Raw genomic sequence first — 26896 nt, 5'->3', positions numbered from 1 at the left:
CCAGCAGCGCTTCGGCCCTGGCCCCGGCGCTCAGGCTGCGCGCGGCTGCCAGCGCCGCTCCCGCCCCGCCCGGCCGCTGCGCGTTTCCCGGGGGACACGAGGCGCCTTCCCTGCGCGCGCGGCGCCCACGGCCGCCCCTTTAAACCCCCGCTTGGCCCTACCCCCTTCGCCGCTCCTCAGCCAATGGGCGCGCGGTGGCAGCGTCCCCACCGCCCAATGAGGGCCCGCCCTGGCGCGCGGCGCACGGCACGTCCACGCTCCCGCAGCGCCAGGCGAGTCCGGCGGGCGGCGGAGCAGGAGGAGGCCCAGGCCCCGGCGGCCCCGCGCCGCCGCCATGGTCGGCCGGGAGAAGGAGCTCAAGATCCGCTTCGTGCCGGGGCGCTGCGAGCTGGTGGAGGTGAGCGGCAGCACCGGGACCCGCGGCGGGGTGGTTTGCTCCGGGTGCGCAACAGCGGCCGGCGGCGGCTCCCAGCCGCCACGCCCTCGCCTGGCCCGGGCTAGCTGGGGGACGGGACCAGTAGAAGAGGCGCCGGGTGGGGCCGGGGCCGAGGGGGCGGTTCTGCCGCCCGTCCTGCGCCTTGGGGTGGCCGCGGCGCTGCGTGCGGCGGCCCTGTCCTTTCCCCTTCGTCCCGGGGTGGGGGCTGCCTGCCTGCTCTAGAGATCCGCGTCGTGCGGCCTCCCGCGGCGGAGTCTCTCCGGTACTCTCGGCGGAGATGTTCTCTGGCCGCAGGAAGCTCTGTCCGTTCAGCCTCGCTACTCGTTAAACCGCGGAGCGCCAGCGGCCGCCTTGCTTGGGAAGGGTTTCTCTGTGATGGGGAGCGCCGCGTAACCCCGCGTCCCGCTGTTGCTGGAGGCTCGTCGTTTTCTGTTGTCGCGTTTTATTATCAGCAGCGTTCCGTCAGTGTGTAGCTTCTCACCACGGCAGCCGTGAGGGACACGCAAGTCAAACGCGGTGGCAACTTCGTGTCACGGCTAACGTGTGTTCGCTTGTCGGCCCGCGACTGCAAGAAAGCCTCTCGGTTTTCCTTCTGCTTTCTCCTGCTGTAGGTGATGTCAAACCTGCAGGAAGGGCTCAGTCTTGCAGTGCCTTTTTGTCATCATATCATGTCGCAAATCTCTGCTTTCCCAGTAGCTTCCGTTTTTTGTGGGCGTTCCTTAAAATCGGTATTTTTGAGTTCATTGTCATTTTGTCAGGTTCGGTTTTTAGATGAAGCTTAAAAAGTACTTGTATCTTGGTTTTCTGCATGAAATGCAGGACACTTTAGTGTTTTTGTAAATTATACTCTTAGTTTGTATTACAAAGTGATCTTAGGTTTCATAAATACTATTTTTTAGTCTTATGATGCTGTTGTGTATTTTTATGTGAATGAGACTGCTGAGTGCCGTTCTTGTTTATTATGTTAATTCATAGTGACTACTGAACAGCAGATAAAGCAAACTGAAATTGGATGCTTTATCATAAAGCTCAAAACTCTGTATTTAGGTAGTATCATTCAAAATTAGTTGCTAATAGAACCTTTTGCACATTTGATGACTCTGAATATAATTACCTTTTTAGCTGAAAAACGCGTGTAAAAGACTTGTTAGCAGATAGACTAATCTGAACAAGAACTTGCATTGAAGCCTATAAAACAAGCAGGCAGAACGATAACGTTTGAATTCTAGACTGTCCTTTATTCTTTCCATGTAGTAATTCTCTATAAAATTACTGCAAATTCTACGTGTGCTTTCTGCCTCGTTAGGAAAACAGTTAAGAACAGTTTTCTCTTTCAGTTGCATTACATTACTAATATGCCAGCCACATCTAAGAAAAAATACGTAAACCAACAAAAGTAAGATGCTGCACCATATGAGGTTTCAGTGAAGTGCTGATACTCCTAGACAGGAGTGCTAACTGTTGAGGACGATCTGGCTGCTACCCTGAAGTATGCGGCGCTAACGCGTGCACAGCGGTGAGGCAACAGCAGCAGCTTCTGCAAGTCTGCGAGAGCGTGTGCGAAGAGCGGCGGTGGGAACATGAGACCTCAGAGGTCCTTTGGACTCAGAAGTTCTGTTGTCTGTAGTTACTAGGTCCAAGACAGAAATACTGATGCAGCTGGGTGGTGTTTGGCGAAGGAGTAAGGCAGGGAAAGAGTTAATCTGTGCAGGTTTTGTATTACCAGACAGTTTAACTTCTGTCAAGGTGAAATATGTTTAATCTGGTAGTTGCTTTGTGTTAAATTTATGGGAAACATCTATCACTTATCTTGGTGTCCCAGAAACAAGTGGCTAAAATCTATTATTCTTGTAGATGAGAGCAACAGGATGCAAACTGTACTTGGCTTGGTACAAGTTGTGATTGTGTTCTGTTCAAGCTGTGCTGCTAATGTAACATCCTCTTCATGATATGTAGAATAAAGAAACTTAAATGAATGACGCTTAAAAATGACACATTTTACCAATGACACATGTTTCTGTGTTGGCTGCTTTCTACTTATTAGAGACATTCTGTCATCCTTGGCCTGAAAATTTAGAGTTGAGGAAAATCCCAGTGCGCTGGGAACTTCAAGCAGTTGTTTTGGGATAGGCTGTTTCCATAATGCACTTCTGCATATACCCTTATGAACAGAAGCTTTCTAACTTTAAGGGTGACAGATGGACAGTAATTTGGAAGCAATTTCTGTTGCTTCCTGTGCCACAATCAAAAAGCAGCGGTCTCTTACAATGCTGAAAAAGTAAGAATGCTGAGCAGTGACTGGGCCATTTGAATTGCACAGCAGAGAGCATTTACGCAACTGTAATCAATTACCACAAATTGTCCTTGTGTATGTATAAAGTGGTCAGGAAATCCAGGACTTAGGGATTCTGCACACCTGAAGTTTTGTTCTGTACTGGCATGTAGGGATATGTTCTTATTTTTGCTTTTAGCAGGCTCTTGTTCATGATACATGCAGAAGAAAAGCATGAAAGTAAAATAAAGATTGTACAGACAGTCATGAATCTTAAGTTTTCTGTCTTGAAACTCGATGGTCTAGTGAGGGGTGGGGAGGAATGAACTTAGTGTGAACTGATGCACACAACTGTGAAGTACTGAAGTGCGCAGTAGCTGAAGTAAAGCTTTAGTACGTTGTTTAGCTTGAGAGTTTAAATTATCAAATCGCTTTCAGATGCACTTTGTAAAACTGAGAGGAGAGCTGTATCTTGGTTTTACTTATTATTAGGCTGTTCTGTTGAATAATGATGAACTCTTGTTCTATTTAATAGTAAAATTCAAGTCTTTAAGTTCTTACAGTCATTGTAGTTAGGCCCACAGGGAGTTATACTGTATTGCTGCAGCCTTTAACAGGCACAGTCTATCTAAAATTACTTGTTGCAGGATGTGGACCCTAAATGTTATATAATTTGGGTCCATTTTCAAAATAATTTATTTCCCTCATTTGAAATTGTATAATGTTATCAGATTTTGAATGAACTTAAAATTCTGTCTTCATTCATGGTTTGGTTCGTTTTCCCGTCTTGTTGTGGAAGTAAATGAGTTTCCCATTTAAGTTTTGTTTTCATTATCTTCAAAAATATGTTTAAAATACTTGACTAGGTGCAGTATCAGTGCTCCCAGATGTTTGTGTTCCGTAAGACACTCCAAGAACACTCATGTGACAAGGAAAGCTATTTAATACAGTAGCACTGGCTGTAGCCTTGCATACTAGTTATGAAAAAAGCCTAGTAATAAATAATAGTAGAAAAAAAACTTTTCCTGTTCTTGTTTCCCTAGGAAGATGTTGATATTCCCAACAGGCGAGTTTTGATTACTGGTGCTACGGGACTTCTTGGCAGAGCTGTGTTTAAGGAATTCAATGAAAATAATTGGAATGCAGTTGGCTGTGGATACAGGAGAGCCCAGCCCAGATTTGAACAGATTAATCTTCTGGACTCTATTGCAGTTCATGACATTATCCATGATTTTCAGGTAAGTTTTTGGAGCATGAAGTAGATGGATAGGATACTTGATACATCTTGTCATCAGCTGTCAGTGCTGTTCTGATACTGAGTTCATGTGGCTTTAGTGGGATGAATGCTTGGGCAGGGCTCTGAAAAATGACATGGCTGCCTTTTCTGCCACATCTGGGGTGTCGGTTTGCTCTGCAAACACATAGCTCTGAGCTTTGCTATCATCACCATAGACGGGCTGCAGGTAACAGATGTACGTGTCAGGGCACTGGCAGTGAGAGTTGAAAGAAAAATGTGAGTTATTGAAAGAACCGCTTCACATTACTATGTCAAAGTTGAAGAATACTTGACTACAACATCAGTAACCGCATGTCTAGCGTGCAGTGCGGTCAGAAGTTCACTTCTTTTGAGTCTGATTTGCAAGGGGAATATATAAAACCTGAAATACTTTATGCAGGGTTCCATTCCATAAAATGGCTTTAAATATCTTGTTAATAGTCTGCATGTGTCAAATAAGCTGTGTGTAAATGGCTTATCTAAAAATAGTTTGGCTAATGTTTTTTCAACTACCCTTATGTATGTGAGAGAGAGAGAGACATAGTATACAATTATACTTTATATTATTATACTGAGCTAAAAACAAAAAAACCCCAACAACTTCCTTTTTGCTGTAAAATCGAAGCTAGTGAAGATCACAATAGCAAAATTAATTATCCTTTTTTTGGTATCTTGATGCAGCATGGTTCTGTTTTACTTCCTAAGAAAAACATCCTCGGAATGCTGTGATTAAAACTATACTACTACTTTTATTACTTCTCGGAATGTAGTGAGATGCTTTTTTGCCTGAGGGAGTCCATCGCTAGAGTTAGGATGCGACTGCAATCTCTTGACAATGTTGTTTAAAATCAGTCTTTAATTTCCAGCCTCATGTTGTAGTGCATTGCGCTGCTGAGAGGCGGCCAGATGTTGTAGAAAGACAACCAGATGCTGCTTCTCAGCTCAATGTGGCTGCTTCAGGGAACTTGGCAAAAGAGGCAGGTAAGGAGCCGCCCATCTAATGGGTTTGGTTTCGTGTTAAAATACTGCATTTGTTTATACAGGAACATAAATGTGAGTTAAGTTGAAGTGCTGAATATCACTTGTGTGATCAGTGTGCCATCAGTCCCTTTTCTGTAAGCGTAGCATGTACGTCCACATGAAGGATCCGTGAACAGACAAAGCAGAGGGAATGAATGGGGGTAGAAGATGAAGTCTTCTGGAGACTTGTTTAAAGGTTTCTTGGGATTTCAAACATGGCATGAATTAAAATAGACTGTGTATGAACACTTTCTTCCTAGCTGGAGTTGGAGCGTTTCTGATCTACATTAGTACAGACTATGTATTTGATGGAACAAGCCCTCCTTACAAAGAGACTGATGTACCAAATCCCTTGAATTTATATGGTAAAACCAAACTAGAGGGTGAAAAGGCAGTCCTGGAAAATAATGAAGGTAAGAACATGCTCACGCATTTTTAATAGAGGCTTTCTATTTTTACTTTGTTGTATATTAGCTTGATAGACTCAAAAGTCAGTGGTAAAGTTGCAAGACCATGGAAACAAGATTTAGAAAACAATGTAATTAGGAGTCAGTCTCCTTGCTCATAAATGATTCCTCTTTTTTTTATAGGTTGACTAAAGCTTTATTTCTTACTTGTTGTGACCTTCATTTGTGTTACTAGTCTCTGATGTATATTCACAAGCCGTTGTCTACGATGAATCAAGTATACCTGAGGAAAGATAAAATACATCATCAATATATTGTAATGGCACAAGCTTTACCACACTTAATATATAGCTGCTGTTATTTAGGGGGATGCATTGCAATTGTTCTAAATGTATGTTTACTTAAAAGGAAAAACAGACTTCCAATTCAATAATAATGCAGATGAAATCAACATAGGCTTTTGTTGTTACTCTTTTGGTTTACTTGCTGATCGCCTGTTTTGCTCTCATTACATAAGCCATCCGGCCACCCATTTTATTTTTACCCACCTAGCTTACCACACACATCAGATTCCTGCTTGTAACACTTTCTAAAGGGATTAGTAACATAGTTCTGTCCTTAAGCAACTAATTTTTAATTTTTTTAAAAATCTTTTCCTAATAAAAATTGGCATATGTAGAATTTTTTAAATTATGTTTGTATAATACAGGGAAAAAGTGTGGGACTTGACCATGGTTCCTTGCATTTAGAACTTATTTCTTGTACAAAAGAGAGGTTTGGTTGTTTCTGGTTAGTATGCTGCCACTTTCCATTCACAGATTGTAAGGAAAGAAGCAGTTCCATTTTCTCAAAGTATTTGAAGAAAATAATCTTGGCCCACTTGCAGAAGTGGCTTCTGATATGTCAGTATGGTACTAGCACTGTGATTCGGCTCTGACTAACCGGAGAATCGAACAATTGATAAATTAGTGTGATGGTCTTTCAGTAGGTGAATATATACTGTATTTGAAAATGATAGGCCTTAATATAGGTTTGTCATTACTAGTAAGAAACAGACCTTTGAAAAACACTTTGATAGGAAAAGTCTTATTTAAGTAAAAATAAATTTAAATCGGAAGCTATTCACTCTACCTCTTACTTAAATATCATCTGTGAATTTGACTGTGGTGCTGTTCGCTCCCTCTTCTAGATTGGGAATGAAGGTCAGACTGCACCAAATTCAAGTACATGTGGGTATCTTGCTCAGTCCTTCCCCCAACTCAGCACTTCAGTTTCCTAACCTTTTTGAGCATGATCTGTCAGGCAGTAGTGAGTTGTAGCAGTGGAATTAGCAGAAGGAATTTTGAGACGGTGCAGAGTAAGATGCTTGAAAATGTCAATTCGATTGTTTCATACAAATATAAATATTTTACTCGTATTAGTCTTCCAACCACTAATTTGCTAATATTGTATAGGTTAGAATTCAGTCTGTCAGATGTCTGTAGCTGCGTGAAGATTTCCTTGTACATTTCTGTTGTATAATGCAAGAATCTCCACTAATACTTTGGTGTTTTGCTTATTTTTTAAAAATATATTTTACTTTGATTTGGAGAGGATACAAGTTGTATTTAGCACTTGTGCTTATAAAACAAACAAGTTGCAGTAGGTCTTCAGAACCGTTGGTAATGAAGGTTATGCTCTCCAAGTCTCAGATAGCTCTCTGAGAACAAAAGGCAGGCAGTCTTTTTCTCAAATATGAATACTTCTAAAGATATTTAAAAGAGGCATTTCAAGTGGTATTTAAGGAGAGGAAGAACATATTTGCTGAGTGACCAAATAACTGTTTTTACAGCAGTGGGAAATCAGTGTCATGTTGGATGTTTTATTGCGTGTGTTTCTCCTGTGCAAGTACTGCTTTTGGTTTATTTTTCTGCGAGAGTAATTTGTGTGAGCTTTTTCTTTTTGTCTTTGTAACAGCTGTAGCATCCTCTTACAAATCTTTAAGAATTGCAATGATTTGGTGACTTCCACTTCTAATTTCAGGACTGATATTATCTTTTTTCCCCTTACGTAAAAGTATCTGTATTACTTCTAATGAATTTGTCATAGCCTTCTTGGATTTCTCCTTGAAGAGGCCTTTTGAGTCTTCATGACTGATATAGACTAGTACGATGTATTTCCTCATAAAATAGCCTTCTCTTTGCACTTTTTTACTGTTTAATTTCTCAAATCGCAGTCTTGAAATCTAATACTGTTTAATACTGTATTCTGTGAACCTATTCCTTACTTGTCAAGCTTTTTAATCATTCCAAGGTTCATGTTTTTTCTTCTGGTAAATAATACCCTCGTTTATGCAGGAAGTGTCTGCACGCTGGGTGAAAAATCTTTGTAACTGATGCCTGAATACAGTGATTTGTGATCACTGGGAATCTTTGTTCTTGCTCTTACCCAGGGAGGGTGGGGAGTGCTGGAGCAACTGCATAATACAGTTATGGTTTTTTAATGTTTGTTCTAACCCAAACAGGCCTTCCTTTTTCACTTGCAGTGTTAATGAAAGCTTGTTAACTTCACAGAAATCAATGGCATAAATGAAATTAAGTTTATATAATGTTAGTGTTTATAAACTGTTTTTGTTGGTATAAATTAAAATTATATTTTGAGGGCAAACATAGTAATTGCATTTTCTTTGTGATTTGTAGATGGTTAATATCACCAACATATTTCTGAATGCTACCAAAACACTTTTCAGGTTATGCTACAGCATTCATACCTATTCATAACAATGTTAATACTTGTTGAAATATTCTTTTTAGATGCTGCAGTACTTAGGATTCCTGTCTTGTATGGAGAGGTAGAAAGACTGGAGGAAAGTGCTGTGACTGTTATGTTTGATAAAGTGCAGTTCAGTAATAAATCTGCCAACATGGACCACTGGCAACAAAGATTTCCTACTAATGTCAAGGATGTAGCAGCTGTTTGCAGACAACTAGCAGAGAAGAGAATGCTGGTAAGAATTTAAAGAAACAAGCCTCTTCAAGGTAGAAACAGTTTGAGTTCTTGGCTTTGTTTCTGAACAACTGAGAACCGTGTATAACCTGCATTATTCTTTGCCTTTCTGGAACACTGCAGGGAGGAAATAACTAGCTGCAGTACTACAGGATCTTTACATGACAGTGTGTGGATATTCTGGTGTTTGAAACAAAAGTGAGTGGGACAGGTCCTTCTGAAAATTGTCATGTGTCCTTTAGTATACAGGCGAGAAATGCAAATACCTACCTTACTCTAATATGCCTTTTCCGAATTGCCATTTAGGACTTAAAAAAACCCATAGTGGTTGAATGTCATTCTCAAAGATGCCCTTGGTTATTGTATTAAGAATGCTGAGGTGGCAAAAAAAAGCCACTGGATTTGAATATTTTATTGTGTTTATTCACCACAGCACCTTCAGATTACTGCCTATGCAAGGTAACAAAACCAACCACCTTTATTTTTCATACCATGGACCATGCACACGTGGTGGACATGGTGCAATCCATTTGTTTGACAGGACTTGTACGCGGTTTGCAGATAAACATTCAGAATGTCTGTGGTGCCTTTTGCATCTGTTTTTGAGTAAGTGAATAGTATGGAACAGCCCAGTTCTTCCTCCCCAGCTATTTGACGTTGCTTGGTCGGCTTGCTCCTTTCCCTCCTGTTAATTCTACAGAATATAAGCTGTTCCTGAAAAGTCAGGTCAGATATGCGCAACACAAGTTTTCAGTCTTAGTCTCTCGTCCGGTGTTCTCAGGAAATGCGCGGGACATTTCCTAAACATCAGTGAGATGCTGTAACATGCCTTTCAGGACAGGATCTTGCTGGAAGACTCTTCTGCACAATTCTTCCCCAGGAACTAGTCTGAGGGCTAGCTGGCTGCTTTTTTTCACCTGTGCTTCCTGTTTCTTCTGTAGGACCCATCAGTAAAAGGAACATTTCACTGGTCTGGCAATGAACAGATGACTAAGTATGAAATGGCATGTGCAATTGCAGATGCGTTCAACCTTCCCAGCAGTCACTTGAGACCAGTAAGTCACATGTTGTTTGACACGCAGAAAGATGGAGGTACTTTATCGTTTCAAGCAGTACATCTCATGCTAGCTATAAAAGTAAGCTTCTTCCTCAGGATGATCTGTGTGAGTGTGTCTAGCACAGCACATGTAATGCTGAGGATGCTGTCTGGTATCTAACTCAGGAAAACAACAGCTGCTTTGACCTGCTGAATTATGAAAATTACCCAATCAGTCAGTAACCGGTTTTGCAGTCTGTAGTGTAATGGTATTTCTGCAGAACGGTTCCCCTTAGTCACGAGTAAGTCTGTATTTTTTATGTTGTATTTTTGTCCTCAAAAAGCTTACAGATCGGCAGAACATTAACTTGAAGGTAGGAATCTGTAAGAACTTTTCCAGGTCCAGATTTATTTTTGAATACATGCACTTAAGAACTTCAAATAATTTTTGCTTTGCTTAAAACACCTGTCCTGCAGTTTTATTGACACTTGAAACTAGGACTACTCCTAAAGACATACTTGATAATATTGTGAGAATATAACATGTAAATAAGATTTTATTTATATCCAAAATAAACTCCAGAGATTTTGAATTAATAAAAGCTGGAACTCAAATCTGCCTTGGAAGATGGAGAGAAAAGAATGGAGAACTCAAAGTTAGTCTGAACGTTTTCTGCCCAAAGAGCATTTTTTACCTTGTGATTATAGTCGTAAGGTGAAAATTGGAATAAAATGTAGAAAAGCGTAAATGGTGAGCAGTAATTGAATGAGAAAGATTTAACTTAAGATACTTGATAACTCCGCCTGACATCTCTTACATTGAAATGAAGTTAACCATAAAACAAACAAAAAACCCCCACAAACCAAAAACCCTCAACAAAATAGATGGAAGGGAGGAGAGGAATGTACCTATATAGAAAGCTGTGAAGGAAAACTTCTATATGAGCATATATAAGAACAAATACCTTACTGTCATTTCTGATTACTTGTTGGTGTGTAGGTTGTTTGGTGGTTTTTTTTCTGTTTATTTTTTAGATTACTGATTGCCCAGTTGTGGGTGCGCTTCGTCCGAGGAATGCTCAGCTAGACTGCTCCAAGTTGGAGATGCTGGGGATAGGTCAGCGAACATCATTTCGAGCTGGGATCAAAGAATCACTTTGGCCTTTCCTTGTTGACAAGAGATGGAGGCAGACAGTCTTCCATTAGTTTGTAACTTTTTTAGAAAAGTATGGTATGTGGCACTTTTTTAAAAGAAAAAAATAGTTTTGTATGAGTGTTCTTAAATTGTGACATTTCTGAGTTTTCATTTAATCAGGTAAACACATGGTCTTGCACTAGTGAAACTGTTAGCCTAAAAAATGTTCAGTGACAAAAACTGAGCCTGTTTGATGTCATGGATTTTTCCTTCCATTCGTACCAGTCTAACTCAATGTCTATTCCTAGTGGATTATGGTTCTTAGTAATCAGTACCATTTGATGCTAAGAATGACTCGGATCACTTGTAGACTTACTTTTGGCTGAAATATGTTGTTGATGCTTTAAGGTCTGTGCCATTGTTGTATATACCATTTCTCTTCATTAAAAGACTGGTCAGTTACTTTATCACCAAAAATCTGAGTTTTTTTGTTTTTAACTTTGGAAGGTGTGGCATTCTTATGAAGTTAAGCTGAAGTAGGAATCGTTAAATGTTTGTTTTGCTGATCAAAATGTTTTTTAAAAGAGTGAGACTTTATTTTTGCAATTATCAAGTGTACTTTTTATGCCTGAAATATTTTCAGAATGTTATGTAACTTTAATGCTTGCAGCTTCATATTTGTACAGTAAGTTGTATGCATTTGTTTTAATGGTGACATAAAAAAGCTATAAGATGGTTGGGAGGGTGGGGAACAAATACTTTTGACTTGTTTTTTTTGGGGGGGGAGGGGGGATTGCAGTTGGAGGATTTTTTTTTTCGAGTTGGGTTTTTTGGGTTTTTTTTATAAAACCATGAAATATCTTCATCTTTCTTTTGGGTAGCACTTGGGATTGATGAAATTAGTGGGCGGAAGATGTTTTTAGTCAATACCTGTGAGACGGAGCGGAAGGTATTTGAAGAATTCGTAGCACTGTGGCTTCTTTTGCACAGACTCTCAGATCTTGCACTGATGTACCTTGTTCTGGAACAGCGAAGTGCATATGTTGAAGATTTGCACCATAATAATGTAACCGCAATAGCCTAATATAAGCAAATCTTTAATCTGCTTTAGCCTAGTCCTTAAAGTTGGACTCAGTAGCCAGCTAAAGTGGAGGAAGAACATCGTTTGTAAAGATTAGCTTCCTTCGGACGTTGCAGAATCAAAAATATAAATGTTCTGAGATTGCCAGCAGATCATTAGTATAACTAGGAAAAGCTGCATTTGATGATCATTTATTTTTTAGAGGTTGGAATGCAGGGTGAGGGGAAGATGTTCAGCTTCTAATTAAAAAAAAAAAGGGGGGGGACACGACATGACACAACAACACAAAAATAGACCACTGAAGATCTTGTAAAGGTCAGCTTTACATTCAGTCATTAAATTTCCAACTGGCATATGCTGGGTTCATAATCCCGATTTGTTTTCAGTCTGAAGTCTTGACACATGGTAATCTATCTCCAGAATGACAATAAATATATATTGCCAGCATGAGAAACAGTTGTTGATTCGTTCTTTACCATCGGGATTTGTTTACCTGAATGATAAGTATATACAATTTTTTTTTTGAATCTGTGTGCCCTTTCAGTGAAGAAAAATTTGAAAGAATGCTGAGGTGGACAGTAGAGTTGCTATTCCATTGTGTGGTCGTTTGTTTTTTTGGCAGGGCATACATAATCAGTAGTAACAGTCCTTTATTAAAATCAAGTAGCTAAATAATTCTCTTTTTATTTAATTTCTGTTTTAAAAACGTGGGGAAATACATTAATATTTGGAAGGCAGTATATACCATTCTGGATTTATTGCTGATGTTTGTTAAACTGTTCTCAAATTGCTTGTTATTAGATCCACAAAGAAAAAGAATATTATGATAATGAGGAGGGCAGTATGCAATTCTATACTTTTTTTAAATGAAAGGGGCCTTTTTTTCCCCCCAAGATTACGCAAAACTGTCTCTTGCATCTACAGGAAAGTGCTCTAACTATCCATTCTCTTCAGCTGCTGTTGAAATTGTTGTAAATGGAGCAGTTTGACCAGAAAGTGAAAAGGACTTCTCTCCCAAACATCAAGTACCTCACAGGGATGAGCTGGGCATTTTACTGGGAGAGAAGATTTGGGTTTTTGAATTACTCTCACACTGAGCACTTTGCAGAATCATTTTTGTGTTGAGTAAAATCTGCAGTTGTTCAAACAGGATGGGGTGGTTTGGGGAACTCTTGCTTCCCAGGCAGCATTCCAGACATTTTCGTATAAGGTGTTGGCAGTATGATTCAATTCGTGTGTGTTGCACCTTATATATATGTTGTTACCCAGCCCAATATTTAATTTTTCCACTCAAAAAGAGGAAGAATATATTAATTTGAGAAAGAAGGGTCTAGAGCTAGTTACACTAAACTGTTGCAACCCTGGAGTAAGGTTCAAGGGCTGACAGTATGATGAAGATACAAAGACAACAAGAGATGTATGAAAAAAAGGTGTGATTCTCTTAGTTGAGCTCTTGAATAGCTGGATGACCAAAGATACAGAAAAATCAAATGTTAAGACGATCAGAGTTTTCCCCCCTCCTACTGCAGCCCTTCTACAAAAAGTTGTTCAGTTATATTCAAAGGCTATGTTCAATGAAAACTAAATTCCCAGCTAGATTGCAGTCCAAGACACTTGTTACTAGTGCTTTTACAAAAATGCCTTAGGTGTAGTATTGACAATTCAAAATTTATTTTGAAGTTTAAGGAAAATCAACCTAAAAGGTTTTGAAGTAAGTCACACTGACTATAACTGGGTTAAATGGGTAGCTGCTTTCATTCATTAACTTTACAGCATGGTTCAAAAGTGTAAATTGAAGCTTCACTATGTTAATGTTTTTGACCAGGAGTCTGGAGGTAATTCTGCCTAAATTCTGGCAAGGTGTCCTAGTTTTGACCTGGGATGGGGTTGGGTTTTTTTCTTTCCAATAGCTGGTAGTATAGTAGTAGTAGTATAGTGCTGTCTTTGGATTTGGTCTAAGAATAATGTTGATAACACACTGAAGTTTTAGTTGTGGTTAAGTAGTTGCAGTGCTTATACTGTCAAGGACTTTTCAGCTTCCCATGCTCTGTCAGTGGGGAGGTGCACAAGAGGCTGGGAGGGGGCACAGCCAGGACAGCTGACCCAGACTGGCCAGAAATACTCCCTACCAGATAACATCATGCCCAGCACATAAACTGGAGTTAGCCGGGGGGCGGGAATCGCTGCTTGGGGACAGGTTATCGATCACTGGGTGGTAAGCAATTGCTGTATTGGGCATCACTTGTATATTCCTTTGTCAGTATTATTGTTATCATTGTTGTTTCCTTCTCTCTTGCTGTCCTATTAAACTGTTTTTATCTCAACCCATGAGTTTTTTCCCAATTCTCTCCCCTGTCCCATTGAGGGCAGGGGGGGAGTGAGTGAGAGGCTGTGTGGTGCTTAATTGTTAGGTGGGGCTAAATCAGGACACAAAGTGATCATGAATGTGAAGCTGTCAAATAAGTGAGAAGTCCCCAGCTGAAACATTCAATCCTTTTGTATAAATGTGAGTTTAGATGTGGATTCTGTTCAGATAAATACACATTTTACTTCAGTACATTAATGATAAAATTTAGTAATCTATATTATTTAGCAATGTATTTTCCATTTTGGTCCATATGTAGTCTATAAAAAATAAAATACCAAACTCCATCTGGCTATCACTTATTTATTTTACTACCATGATCCGAAGGCTGTGACAGATTACAAAGGCGAAAGGCAAGTACTTAAATGTCATGTCTGTGTGCTACATAGTTTTCCTGCCAAGAATAATTGCTTTTAATGCTTAAAAGGTGAAAATCATAGCTTTTACATATGCTAAGTTAAAAAATCAGTTAACAGTCTATCATCTTTGACATAAGTATTTAACCCAAAATACAGAAACAACAGTACCTCTTACCTTTTTCGTACCAAGTCAAGAATAAGGAATCCTATTTCCAGGGTTCCAGTAGGAAATGAAAAATTGGCTAATTCCATCATTTCTGTGAAGAAAAGACTTATCGTTCAGTAATATGTTGTCAGAGGCCATCTGCACCCTCAGCATCCCCCCACCATAATGCGTAGTAGAACAGAGTCTCCAAGACTCTTCATTACTAGCCAGACACCTTTCATGACATTTTGCTCCTTCGGTTATGGATAGCTAATGGCACTACAGATATTGTATGAGGCAGTGGAACTAGTACTGTAACTTTCCAGTCACTTCTAAGCTATGTTGCTTTTGAAAGAATCGGTCATACTCTTTTCTTCTTTGGCTTTGTGTTTCTGGCTCCATGGCTCTGTAGCTATTTGTGTTGGTCAGCAAGAGCCCAGGAACTCTTTGGGGTCAAAATCCTTGTAACTGCATGTAACACAATCTTCGTGTGCGGAGGAAAGAATGGCTTCTTTTTGCAGAAGCAGTGCCAACATCTGCCAGCTCAGTGATTGTGAAAGTATGGCATTACAGAGTCACTCCTGCTTGAATCCTCATTCTAGGGTTATTTGATGTTTATATTCATTATTCATTGCGCTCTGTCAGCTAAGGGGGTAAAGAAAGGTCAGTGGTTTTAAAGTCTCATTTTCTGTTTAGACTGCAAAGATGCACTTCTTTTTTTATCTTCCAGACCTTCTAAGCCCAAAGGTCACGTTTTCATGAATGAAATAAAGTTTCTTGTATTATGTGGTTTCTCCTGATTTATGTCTACATAAAGATGAGATAAAGACCATAGAGATTTGTTCCTAAAAAATACGAAAGTAAAACAGACTTGATGTTAGCATTTTATGTACGTTTCAGCTCTTTTCTAGGTCTCCACTATTGTTCTCGGGAAATAAAATATTGGAATTAAAACAAAATTAATACCTATTTACTCCATTTTGAGAGAAATGTAATGTGTTGACTTAGTGTTGCGCCCCTTCTCTACGTTCTAAAGCTAATTTTATTCGCATAGCTTCACAGCAGTGATGTCTGTTAGTATTTGGGAACAGAGAAGAGTTTCATGTTGTTCTTCAGTGACAGAACTCTGTTTTTAAACTGTGTGCTCTCTGGTTTATTGCTAGGCTGAGACACTGCAAAAAGGTTGTCACTGTAAATCTTCCCAAAGTTGTCGTTCTTTCCATGTGACTCCATTTTGCTGTTGTACTTCAAGTAACTAAAGTATGGATCGGTGCCAAAAATGGCATACTTCTCCACTCATAACTGATGAAGTGAAAAGCCATCAGGCAAAGTAGAGAAGTCTTACTAGATGAGTGGTCTTGAAGCCATGAAGCAATATCTACTACCAGTTTCCCAGAAAGCTGGGGTCCTGCAAGTTCAACAGAAACCTGACATTTTTCAGGAGGGAGTCATTTGAAGAAATTTCTTGGCTGTTTTGGGAGGCAGTAAGGTATAAAAAGTGTTTGCTCTCCAGTAGAAGCTGCAGCAGTGCCAGTGATGTAATCTCTAATGGCTTTTGTGCACAGCTGGACTTTTCATGCCCATCAGATTTATGAAACAGGCTGTTGCCTTTTTTTTTCCAAAAAGAAGCTTTAAACTGCCTTGTTGCATTCCGAATTTCCAATTTGCTAATAGAAAGATTCCCAATTTGCTAAGCATTTTGCAAACAAATTCCAAAAATAAAAAGTAAATGTATGAACTGAACTTGCTGGATTCTGAGGTGCTAGATTCTCTTAGATTACAAAATTCAATATTTTCTTTGTTAATCACTGAAGGAAAAGTAAAACTGATGTCATAGCTCTACATACTCATTCTGCTTTGGTACTCTGGGATTCATAGTTTATGGGGTGAAAGCGTAACAGGAAAATCACATGATGCATGAAATCCTTTTGCCTATTAAGAGCTAAATTTTTGCAAACGTATGTGAAAATCTCTAAGAAAACATAATTTCAGTTCAAAACAATCTTTTAGCTTCTCTCATTTTCTCCTGTATGTTACACAGTAGATGTCAAATAAAGGAAGGTTGTCAGAAGTTGGTGACATTTCTCATCCCACAAAAAGAAATGTAAGTTACAAAATACCAGATTGGCATTTTTCCAATCTCCTGGAAGAGGATCTGGCCAAGTGATCAATGCACTTGTCAGCTCCACATTAAATTACAATAGCTGAAGGAAGGCAGAAGCCATTTGCACCAAATGCTGCATCCCTGAGCCAAGGAGAGATGACATTCTGATATCCAGATCACTCCACTAGGCTACAGTTGCTCTGGGGTCCACTCCAAACTAACATACTCATTCATCAGGTTACAACTGGTTTAGGATGCAACCCTATCAGTAGCTTTCCCCTCCTCTACCCTTATGGGCCTTTGAGAAAATGCATTGAAAAGACTGTTGTGAAACAGGGGGACTACAATTGAAGCAGTGGGGTTGGGGATTTTAAGTGTGTGTATTTTATAATGAGAAGGATACCCACTCGGGAACATCTCGAACTCTGTGAAATACAGTAAGCGGACTGCTTTATAAAATCCAGTCATCTTGCTGTCCCGGCTTTCTTTTGCTTCAGTATTTGTGTAATGTGTTAGTTAAGTTCTTAATAAATATTCACATTAAAAATAAATCCTATGAATGAAGTTCCTGTGTGCACAAGCTTTCAAGAAACAGCTGAAATAATTCACTCAGCCTTGCCTGATACCACCGACTTAGAACAACATCACACACAATAAGCATGTATCTGAATTCGTATAATTTGAATCTTTTCTGATACAGAGGTGAATATGGGTATCTGAATTGGGACACTTGGCTCAAACCATTTTTTCAGTAGTTAATACCACAAGAAATAACGAAGTCTGTTAAGGAGGATTCCCCCCCCCTCCTGGTATGTGCTTTGGAGGCACTGCGTGTCCTTGGGAGGCTCAGAAGGTATGCTGTGTGTGGAGATCATGATGGCAACAGGCTAACTCTTGCTCCAAACCACCCTAATGTACCTTCAGGAGCTACCTGCGGGAGCTCCACGGTGACCTGTGCCTATGTGGCACCTGTCAGAGCAGGCAAAAAGCAGGCAGGAGGGCAGAAGTGGATGCTCGCATGTGCTGCTGTGCATGGACGGGTGACAGAGCTAGAAGCTGCAGGGTCATGAGGATTGAGGTGTTCTCTGTTATGTTGGGGGTGGGGGGCAGGAACCAAAGTCTCAAAACAGTGTTTCATTTTGCTTTAGAGTTTTTCTCTCTTCGATTATTGGCTGCAATAACATGCTAAAAAGGACAATCCAAATTTAAATCCAATTTACTTCCTAAATGAAAAGAGAAAACTCATTAGTGAACTGTGGCAGCCCTGTGCATACCTGTCAGATAACTTAATTTCAAATTATATTAGTGATTTCTGACCTAATTTTCATGAGGTTGATTTACACTAACTCACTAATGACATAAATTATCCAAGTTTTTAACCATTCTGTTCCCACATGCTCTACAATTAAATCAAACCTGGACAGTCTTTTTAAGTGGCACATCTTTATTTAAGCTGTTGGTTTAACGTGTTAATTTCACAACCAGTCACTTGCATATAAAAATGTTTGAGCATCTTGGGATTACAGTGTAACAGGAGCTTAGATGAACTGTATAATAAGATAGAAATATATAGCCTCCTATGATAGACACTGTTTTTGATGAGATTTTGGAGTTCAGCGATAAATTGGATGGTAAACTTAGCACTATCTTAAGGGACCTTGAGTTGCAGCTTTGGGCTCAGGGAGTTTGTGGCTTTGCAGTGTTGTCTGTTTACTTTATAACTTGTATTTGCCTGAATTTGTATTTAATTAAAACCTTAGAGAAATGAGACTTCTGTCTGAGATGGCTTCTTTATAACCTGAGAAAGGGCTGTTGAGCAGGATTGGCTGTTTTGTGACACTAGCTTCTAAAATAATGACTGCTGTGTAATGTTATAGGGCATTTGCCAGCATGAAAAATTGTCCTTAGCAGTTACAGAAAAAGTCTGTAGACAGCAGGGATTAGGAATTACATTAAGAAAACTATTACAGAAAAGATTTCTGTCTGTGCTTAATGTTCCACTGATTTCAGTAGGGTTCCTTACCATGCCTACATTTAAGCACAGGCATAAAACTTGGAAGCATCAGTGCTTGGGAGTATCTTGATGACGGGTGAATAAGGATACAGAGACCGTCCCCTTACATGTATTTTTAAGTTTTGATGGTGTTCTGTTGGGGTTACTGTAATTCATGTCAGCATCAAAGAGTGGAGCAGTTAAGTTCCAAACCTTCTTACTGCTGTCTAGGAACTGGTAGTGATGGCAGTGAGTGTAATCACAGGGGCATGGACCTGATTAGATCCCCAAAGCCACTGCTCCTACCCCAGCCCCACTGACAACTCTGTACTAGTAAAGAGTATGGGCAGATAGGGCTTGCACTGCATTTTATGGAATTGTTGTATTGGTAAAAGGCAAAGCAGGGGCTAAAGAGCTTGTAGATTTTACTTCAAAGAAATCTAGGAGAGCTAATTGCTTACACCGTTATTAGTAGTAGAGCAGAGATATGAGAGAAACATTTTATGGGAAAAGGTCCTCTTGTACCAACACACAGGCTTCTACCATTGCAGCTAAGGGAACACCTTATGTGCTTAGCAGTTGTGGTAACAGCCTCTTGGTCCTTCAGGCTGGCCCACTGCCAGAGGACAGAAAAGACATATTTGCCTCTACGTCCAGTAAAAGCTTCTTTTGAACCTTCGGGGCTGATGTACTTTGAACCCCTAGTTGCACATAAAAACATTTTCTGACCTCCTGCTGTCCTTATCCTCCCTCCACCAGCACTCCAGCACAGAAATCTTTTTAATCATCAGTAGGAATTTTAATTGCTTGGAGTTTCTGATCCTCATTTTTTACATGTATGTACTTTATTTGCCTGCTGTGTTTGATGCACAGCTTGTTGTGTTTGTTGCCAGTGCCTGTGTGGGAAGTTTCCAAAACAGCCCTGTAATTTACTATGTCAAATACCAGGTTCTGTTCTTGCCTGTTGATTCAACCAGTGTATTTTTATTTTTAACTCAAACAAGCAAATGGTCTAATTTTCAGAATTACTGATCATCATCTAATAGTGAGTGCCTTGGCAATTCTAAGTCATCAGAATATAGGAAAATCAGGACAGTAGTTTTGAAATTCCCGAATGACGGATGGGCAAAAAAGGTATGGAAAAAAGGATTAGCAGGAGTCAAAGTTAAAGAATCAATGAAAAAGAAACTTAGATTTGTATACCAGACCTAGCCACTTAGTTCTGTTGACTCGGGAGATATAAAGAGCACAAATATCCCATATAAGTTCAATTAGTTCAACTATAACCCCGAAGAACTCATCTCTGAGGCAAACGCCAACCCTGAGACAAATACTAGAAGGACGGTGTCAACTGGACCATTTCTACTGCGAAGAAGACTGTGTCTTTCTCTCTAACACCTGGAAGAAACAAATGAGATCAATCTATGACCTGGGGGAGGTGATGGAGTGCATGCTCAACAAGTCTGCAGATGGCACCAAACTGTGAGGAGCAGCTGGTACGCTCAAGGACAAGGTTGCCGTTCAGATGGATGTAAACAGGCTGCAGGAATGGACAACTGGGACCTTATGAAATTAATCGAGGACAAACGCCAAGTGCTGTACCTGGGAAGGACGAGCCCTTTGCAGTTCACAGAATCACAGAATCACTAAGGTTGGAAAGGACCTTTAAGATCATCAAGTGCAACCATTAACCCAATGCCACCATGTCCCCTAAACCATGAAGCGCCACATCCACATGTTTTTTGAATACTTCCAGAGATGGTGACTCCACCACCTGCCTGGGCAACCTGTTCCAATGCTTGACCGCTCTCTCGGGAAAGAAATTTTTCCTACTATCCAGTCAAAACCTCCCCTGGCGCAACTTGAGGCCATTTCCTCTCGTCCTATCGCTAGTTACTTGGGAGAAGAGACCAACACCCACCTCATTACAACCCCTTTCAGGTAGTTGTAGAGAGCGATGAGGTCTCCCCTCAGCCTCCTCTTCTCCAGACTAAACAACCCCAGTTCCCTCAGCCGCTCCTCATAAGACTTGTGCTCCAGACCCCTCACCAGCTTCGTTGCCCTTCTCTGGACACGCTCCAGCACCTCAGCGTCCTTCTTGTAGTGAGGGGCCCAACACTGAACACAGTATTCAAGGTGCGGCCTCACCAGTGCTGAGTACAGGGGTACGATCACTTCCCTACTCCTGCTGGCCACACTATTCCTGATACAGGCCAGGACGCTGTTGGCCTGCTTGGCCACCTGGGCACACTGCCGGCTCATATTCAGCCAGCTGTCGACCAGCACCCCCAGGTCCTTTTCTGCTGGGCAGCTCTCCAAGGCTGTAGCGTTGCATGGGGTTATTGTGACCCAAGTGCAGGACCCAGCACTTGGCCTTATTAAACCTCATATAGTTGACCTTGGCCCATCGATCCAGCCTGTCCAGATCCCTCTCTGCAGAGCCTTCCTGCCCTCTAGCAGATCAGCTGATCCAGTTGATCCAGGCTGGGGAGCAGCTCTGCAGGAAAGGCCCTGGGCTCCTGGCAGACAGGGAGCTGTTGAACAAGAGACAATGGACATCATAAACTGAAATGTGAGTGGTTCAGACTGGACATAAGGAAAGCCTTTCACCCCATGAGGACAGTTGGGCGCTGGAACAGGTTGCCCAGAGAGGCTGTGCAGTTTCTGTCCTTGGAGATTTTCAAGACCAGACTGAATAAAGCCACCTGTCCTTACCTCAGAGCTGACCCTGCTTAGAGCAGGAGGTCAGATTAGAGACCTCCTGTGGTCCCTTCTGACACGAATTGTCCTACAATCCTATGACAGAAAAACATTAAGAGAATTAAGAAAATATAGAAATAAGTGAAATGCTATTTTATGTTTATAAGCAGCAAATAGCCAGGGGGAAACTCAGAAAAGATGAAGATGACTGATGCTGGCACTGCCAGTAGCCTAAATGAATTTATTTGGCCCATTATTCATGAGAAAGGCTATAGAAGGTCAAATTCTAGAAACTGGAGCAAGTGAGATATTAAAAGGTTTTATGATTATGCTGGAGCAGAAAGGCAATTAGAAGTATTAAAAGCTGACAAGGCACAAGGTCAAGATGAATTATATATTTCAGTATCCTAGCAGGAGTAGCAAGAGAAATATTTTGAGCAGCACATGCTTTGCAACAGTGGACCTTCAAAAGATGGATGTAGGTCTGATGAACTGAAAATGAACAAACATGTCCTTGTAGACAGGGCCTTATTTTGCCTAAGTTCAATTTCCACAGGAAGACAGCAGGAAGGGAAGAGTTTGTGAAAAGGAGAAGGAAGGGTCCAAATGAAAGCAAAACATGTTCCCTGTGTGACGTTCTGTGTATTTTCTCCAGGTAATTAATCTAAATTGTAAATCAACAGTCTTGCAATAGTTTTACTGTTCCTTGCAAGAACAGGCAATACAAGTACACATAGCCCAGTGCGTGACAGCAGCAGGTGTTTTATTATCCCCGCCAAGGTGTGTGAACATCAAAGAGGCATTATGAAGAGCCGCGTGCTTCACGTAGATTTTCTCTTTGAGGACCTAAAGCACCATGCGTCCTGGACTATGGGGGAACTATACTTTCTCTGATTAGCTAAAGGAAAAACAAACAGGAATCAAGTCTGTGCATGACTGTTTCCAATCTTGAGTAGATAGTTAGCTCCAATATAAGTGCAACTTGTGTACACTGATGACAGCAATACACAGATGCAACAGATACTAAGAAGAAAAAAGCATAAAGAGACACAGTGAAAGTAGAAGATAACCAGTATCCGTAAACAAAGCCCTCTATCTGAAAACAAGTTAAATAACATTAACATAAACAAACCTAACTCAATAACTAAAATATTAATGTAATATTCACCTTATATTTTCATGCAACAAGATGTAAATAACAATACTGCAAAAGCAAACCTCTGCCTTCCAGAGGTATTTCATCATACTGAGATGTAAGCAGTGTTCAACACATTATACAATTTTCTTTTACAAAGGCATTTCAAGGCTGTTTGGGAGCCAGGCACCAAGTGGAACACGCAAATACCTATCTTATACACTAAGTATGTAACCATTCTGCAGCCTGCAGCAGGCAGTGTTCATTTCAACCTGACTTTCAAAAGCACAAAAGGAATATTATGTATCCAGTCAATGTGAACAGGATGCATAATACTTATTTGAACCTTTACTTGTACTTTTGACATCCCTCTCTTCATTATCTAGTTATCTACTCATTGCAATTAAGTGGGGAGATTTGCACAATGTTCTCCTCCCTCCTGCTAAGAACTATTCTAGTTTATCAGGAGAAAAGTACAGCTTCTTCACCTTCTAGAAACCTGATTCATCCACCTGGGTCCACAGGGGCATTCCTGCTAAGTGCCTGCATATCCCACAGATCCAGAGGCTTCACTTCTGGAGGTCAATGTTAAACTAATGAAGCGGAAGGGAAGAAACTGCGGGTTAGAAAGAAGAAATCTAGACAAAAGGAGGGGAACTCTGAAAATAGCGGCTCTGGGCCCCTCACAGTGCAGTGCAAAGGACTCTTATTTCCTCCACTCTCTGGGGCAATACATGAGCACTTCGATGGAAGTTCAGCAAAATATTACCCTCTGTATTCAGTCTTTCTTTTATTTCTATTTTAGTTTCAGATCTCAGGTTATGATTGGTCTCTTCATTTGATTTTTTGAAGAGGACTTCCAGTAGGGAAAGGAGAGAGATAACAGAAAAGGCTAAGAGTAGGACAATAACTACTAGGAACAATATAGGAAAGAGAAAGAATACCGAACAGATAGAAAAGATGCAAGGAATGTATTTAATAGTAGCGTGATAGCCTCGGAGATACAGATTTAGAACATCCGGGTATACCGCAGATAGATGTCAGGGCCCTGAGGATGTCACTGGCCCCGCAGCCCCTCTCCCTGGTCCTGGCTGGGTTTGGCTGCAGTGCGGGGCCAGCCCTGGCTCACCACAGCACACTCTAGGGCCAGGCTGCTGGGAGAGGCTCCACGGGGAAGAGCTATGGGAAGCCTCCTCAGGCCTTTGCCCCTGGGGCTGACTGCGGTGACCACCACCGCACGCTCGTCCTGTCAGATGCAGAGGGGCTGTGGGCAGCAGATGAGGAGCTCAGCCTGCTCGCCTGCTCCACGGGCAGCCCCTCCTGCTTCTCCCTGACCTGGGAAGCGTTCAGAAAGGCACTTTCAACTTGGCTTTTCCAAACTGTCAGGCCTGTATGGAAGGAAAAGCTTCCAGGCTGGGTAAGAGTAGAGACACATAGCTTAGAAAGTTTCCCTTCTTGAGTCTTAGTGGTGGCCATTTGGACTTTCTCTTCAAAAAATATATATTTTACTGATAATTTATTAAAGGACAAAGCACGGTATTAGGCACCAGTGAGCATCTAATAGAAGCAGAATGACTAGAAGAAGATGGAGAACACTGCAGGCTTGTAAATCTGATCTCAGCGGCAGAAAATACATGGAGAGCAATTATGCACACAGACCATTTAGATATATGTAATTGCTTAAGGGGTAGTCAGCATGGATCCTGGAAAAGAAGATTAGGCAAGATAAATATGCCTGGTCGCTCTGAGTAGACAGGAGAGAGAGAGTGGATATAATTTATCTGGATTACGGGGAGGGAGGGGAAAAGTTCTTAATCGCACATGAACCAAAAGATGACTCATTTTTAAAGTCCATAAACATAGTCTGAGAAAAAATAGCTAGTGAACTGGATTATGGCAGGTAGAAACAACAGGCATAAATATCACGTAACACTTTTATTACAAAAATTCTCCATCGATTTTCAGAGGCTGCTTAGTGGACCCCTGAAGCTTTGTGTTTCTATCACATTTAAGTAACCCCTACTGATTTTAGTAGTGTCCTAATGTAACCCAAGTGCCTGCAGCAGTTTCTATAGTGGAGGCTTGCTCCTGTATTCACTTAGGAATATCCGCTTTCACAGAAGTTAGGAACACAGGAAGGGCTCCAACTTGGCATCAAAGACCCTGCTAGTAATTAAGTCACCCATGTTAGAAAGTGTTGCATTAGCTCAGAGATGGAAACCACTGGAACCAGGACAACTCTCTGGGCCTCCATTTTAATTTTCATCTCCAGCAGCCACTTACGACTTTGCTTTTACTCTACATGAAAAATTTCAAAACTTAGCTTGGTGCACAGCAAGGACATTCTCACTTTAGAGTACTTTAGCTGGGCTGGAAAACTCTTCCCAGACTGGACCCCACTGGGTTTTTCGTATGTTCAGTTGCAGTTGTAGCCGGTGTCCATCTCAGGCAGGTCCTGCGTAAGGCCTTACTGCCGGCAGTGCCACCGCTTCCAAAGCCAGGCACCCAGCACTCCTCTGGGGCAGTGTCCTATGCCTAGAGCAGCTGGAGCTTTAAAACCAAAATAATTTCAAAAGCTCATTTTAATTCTGCACTGAAGGCACCACCCAGTTTACACAGGGAAATTAAACTGGGCAGAGTACCTTTCACAGTCGTCACTGTAATTTTCTAGTTCTCAAGCCCAAAGTGAACTGTTTCACAGGGCCTTCTAGCCCTATGAGAAAATGTTTCAACACACCACCTGCGTCTAGCCAGCCAGGCTTTAACCTTGTAAGCCCTTCTACTCAAGTTGTGCCTGACAGTTCCTTTCCTGTATGCAGATACTTTCTTGTACAAACCAATCCTCGAGTCTGAGGCCTAAGTCACCTTTACCCCTTAAAATGCATAGCAGCAATTAGTTCAAAAAAAAAACAACTGTGCAAGAGTTTTTATTTCATTTTTTCTTCTGAGGATGAAACCGCACAGTGCGCACCACACCTACCACGAGAAATTGCACCACATTTCACAGGAGAAATGTGAAAACTGAGACGCTCACCTCACATCGCTCGCCGCCGCCGTGGCGACCGCCGCCATCGTCATCACCACCACGATAATCACCGCCTCTGCCCCCGCCCCGCCCCGCCTGCCCCGGGCGGGCTGAGCGCGCGCAAGTGATTGGCGACGGTTCTAGAACTGAAAATGGCGGCGCCTGGGGGAGGGGCGAGGCCCTCTCGGGTAGGCTTGAGGGAGCGGCTGCAGGTTTGTTTTTGGTTTTTCTGTTTTGTATTTGCTTACGTGCGCTCAGGATTCTTCCAGGATTATGTTCAGGACTGCTGTCTTCTTGTTGTTTCGTTTGTAGTAAGCTGTCTTGTTACAGTTTCAGGAGGAATTGCTGTACTTGTTTTGATATTATGGGCTCAATTTTTTTTTTTTTTTTTTAAGGATAATGGTTTAAAGTGCTTACTTAAAAGGAGTCCTGAGGAATCTATTTTTCCTTGGTCTTTTAGTACTTCTGATTTCTGTAAGTTGTAAAATGAGTTGAGTGTTGAGGTGTTAAGCTTGATGTTTTTGCTGTGCAGTTGCTGCTGTGGTGCTGTAGCCTCAGTGAGTGCTGAGGCAATGAGAGCTTCTGTGGAGACTTAGCTGTGCCTCCAAGTGCTCAACATGCCGTTTTTGCTAGAAAAAGCATAGGTCTTAGAGGTATGCTAGGTAATGCATATGCTGTTCCGAGTTGGTGTGTTTTATGGCTACAAATGTGGCTTTATTACGTTTTCTTTTGGGACCATCTCTTTCTGTGGGCAGTGGGTTACTGTAATACTACTCGCATGTGTTTTGCATTAGCATATCATCAGGCTCTGCTAGCTCCCTGTACTTCCCCTTATTTAGATCAGATGAATAAAAATAATAAGATTCTTTAAGGTGTTAACTGAGGTTCAGGGTCGTCCTCTGTGTGGCAGTTCTCAAATGCAGTCTGTAGCAAGTACGAAGGTTCTTTGTGCCACAGGTGATGTGCATGAAAACTGGATGAGGTTTCTAAGTGGTAATTACATTCCTTTCACAGATTAAAGATAAGTCTTCAGAATACACATCCGTTTTGGTTTGTGATGGGAAGAGGTTCCAGCATAGAGAGTTATGAGCATTTCCACCTCTATCTTCAGGTGGGGGGAAAAAACCCATCTCTTTTCTTGGCTTTGTTCTCTAAGGTACGTGGAGCTAGCAGTCATCTCAATGCATAAAAAACGATAGTTGCTCTTTGAGCATGCCCTTTTTCTCTACAAAAGGAACAAGCAGTGCAGGGTAGACGCTAATGGCTTCTAGTAATGCATTAAGTACTGCAGCTTAACACGGGATAATGATGTGAACAGCCTGTGAACTACAGTAGGTGGAATCTGTGTCAAGCTAGCGTTTTTCAGGACAGGTGAGCTACAGATGCTGCCTTGGGAAGAAGCCTCCTTCAGCACCTAGTCCC

General features: G+C 41.2%; 1 protein-coding gene across 1 annotated transcript; it reads left to right on the top strand.

Annotated features, from left to right (window-relative positions):
* Nucleotides 1-319: 319 nt before the first annotated feature.
* MAT2B (methionine adenosyltransferase 2 non-catalytic beta subunit) lies at nucleotides 320-10842 on the top strand. The gene is made up of 7 exons (XM_082006238.1): nucleotides 320-397; nucleotides 3752-3946; nucleotides 4851-4965; nucleotides 5265-5417; nucleotides 8204-8397; nucleotides 9338-9451; nucleotides 10468-10842. The coding sequence occupies exons 1-7, from the start codon at nucleotides 335-337 to the stop codon at nucleotides 10636-10638; spliced, it is 1005 nt and encodes a 334-aa protein (XP_081862364.1). The 5' UTR covers nucleotides 320-334; the 3' UTR covers nucleotides 10639-10842.
* Nucleotides 10843-26896: the final 16054 nt, after the last annotated feature.

The sequence above is a fragment of the Phaethon aethereus genome, assembly GCF_964289735.1.
Source record: "Phaethon aethereus genome assembly, chromosome: 14".
In the NCBI taxonomy this organism is placed as follows: Eukaryota; Metazoa; Chordata; class Aves; order Phaethontiformes; family Phaethontidae; genus Phaethon; species Phaethon aethereus.
Note: the sequence above shows the minus strand (reverse complement) of the source record. Positions and strands in the feature narration are given on the sequence as shown.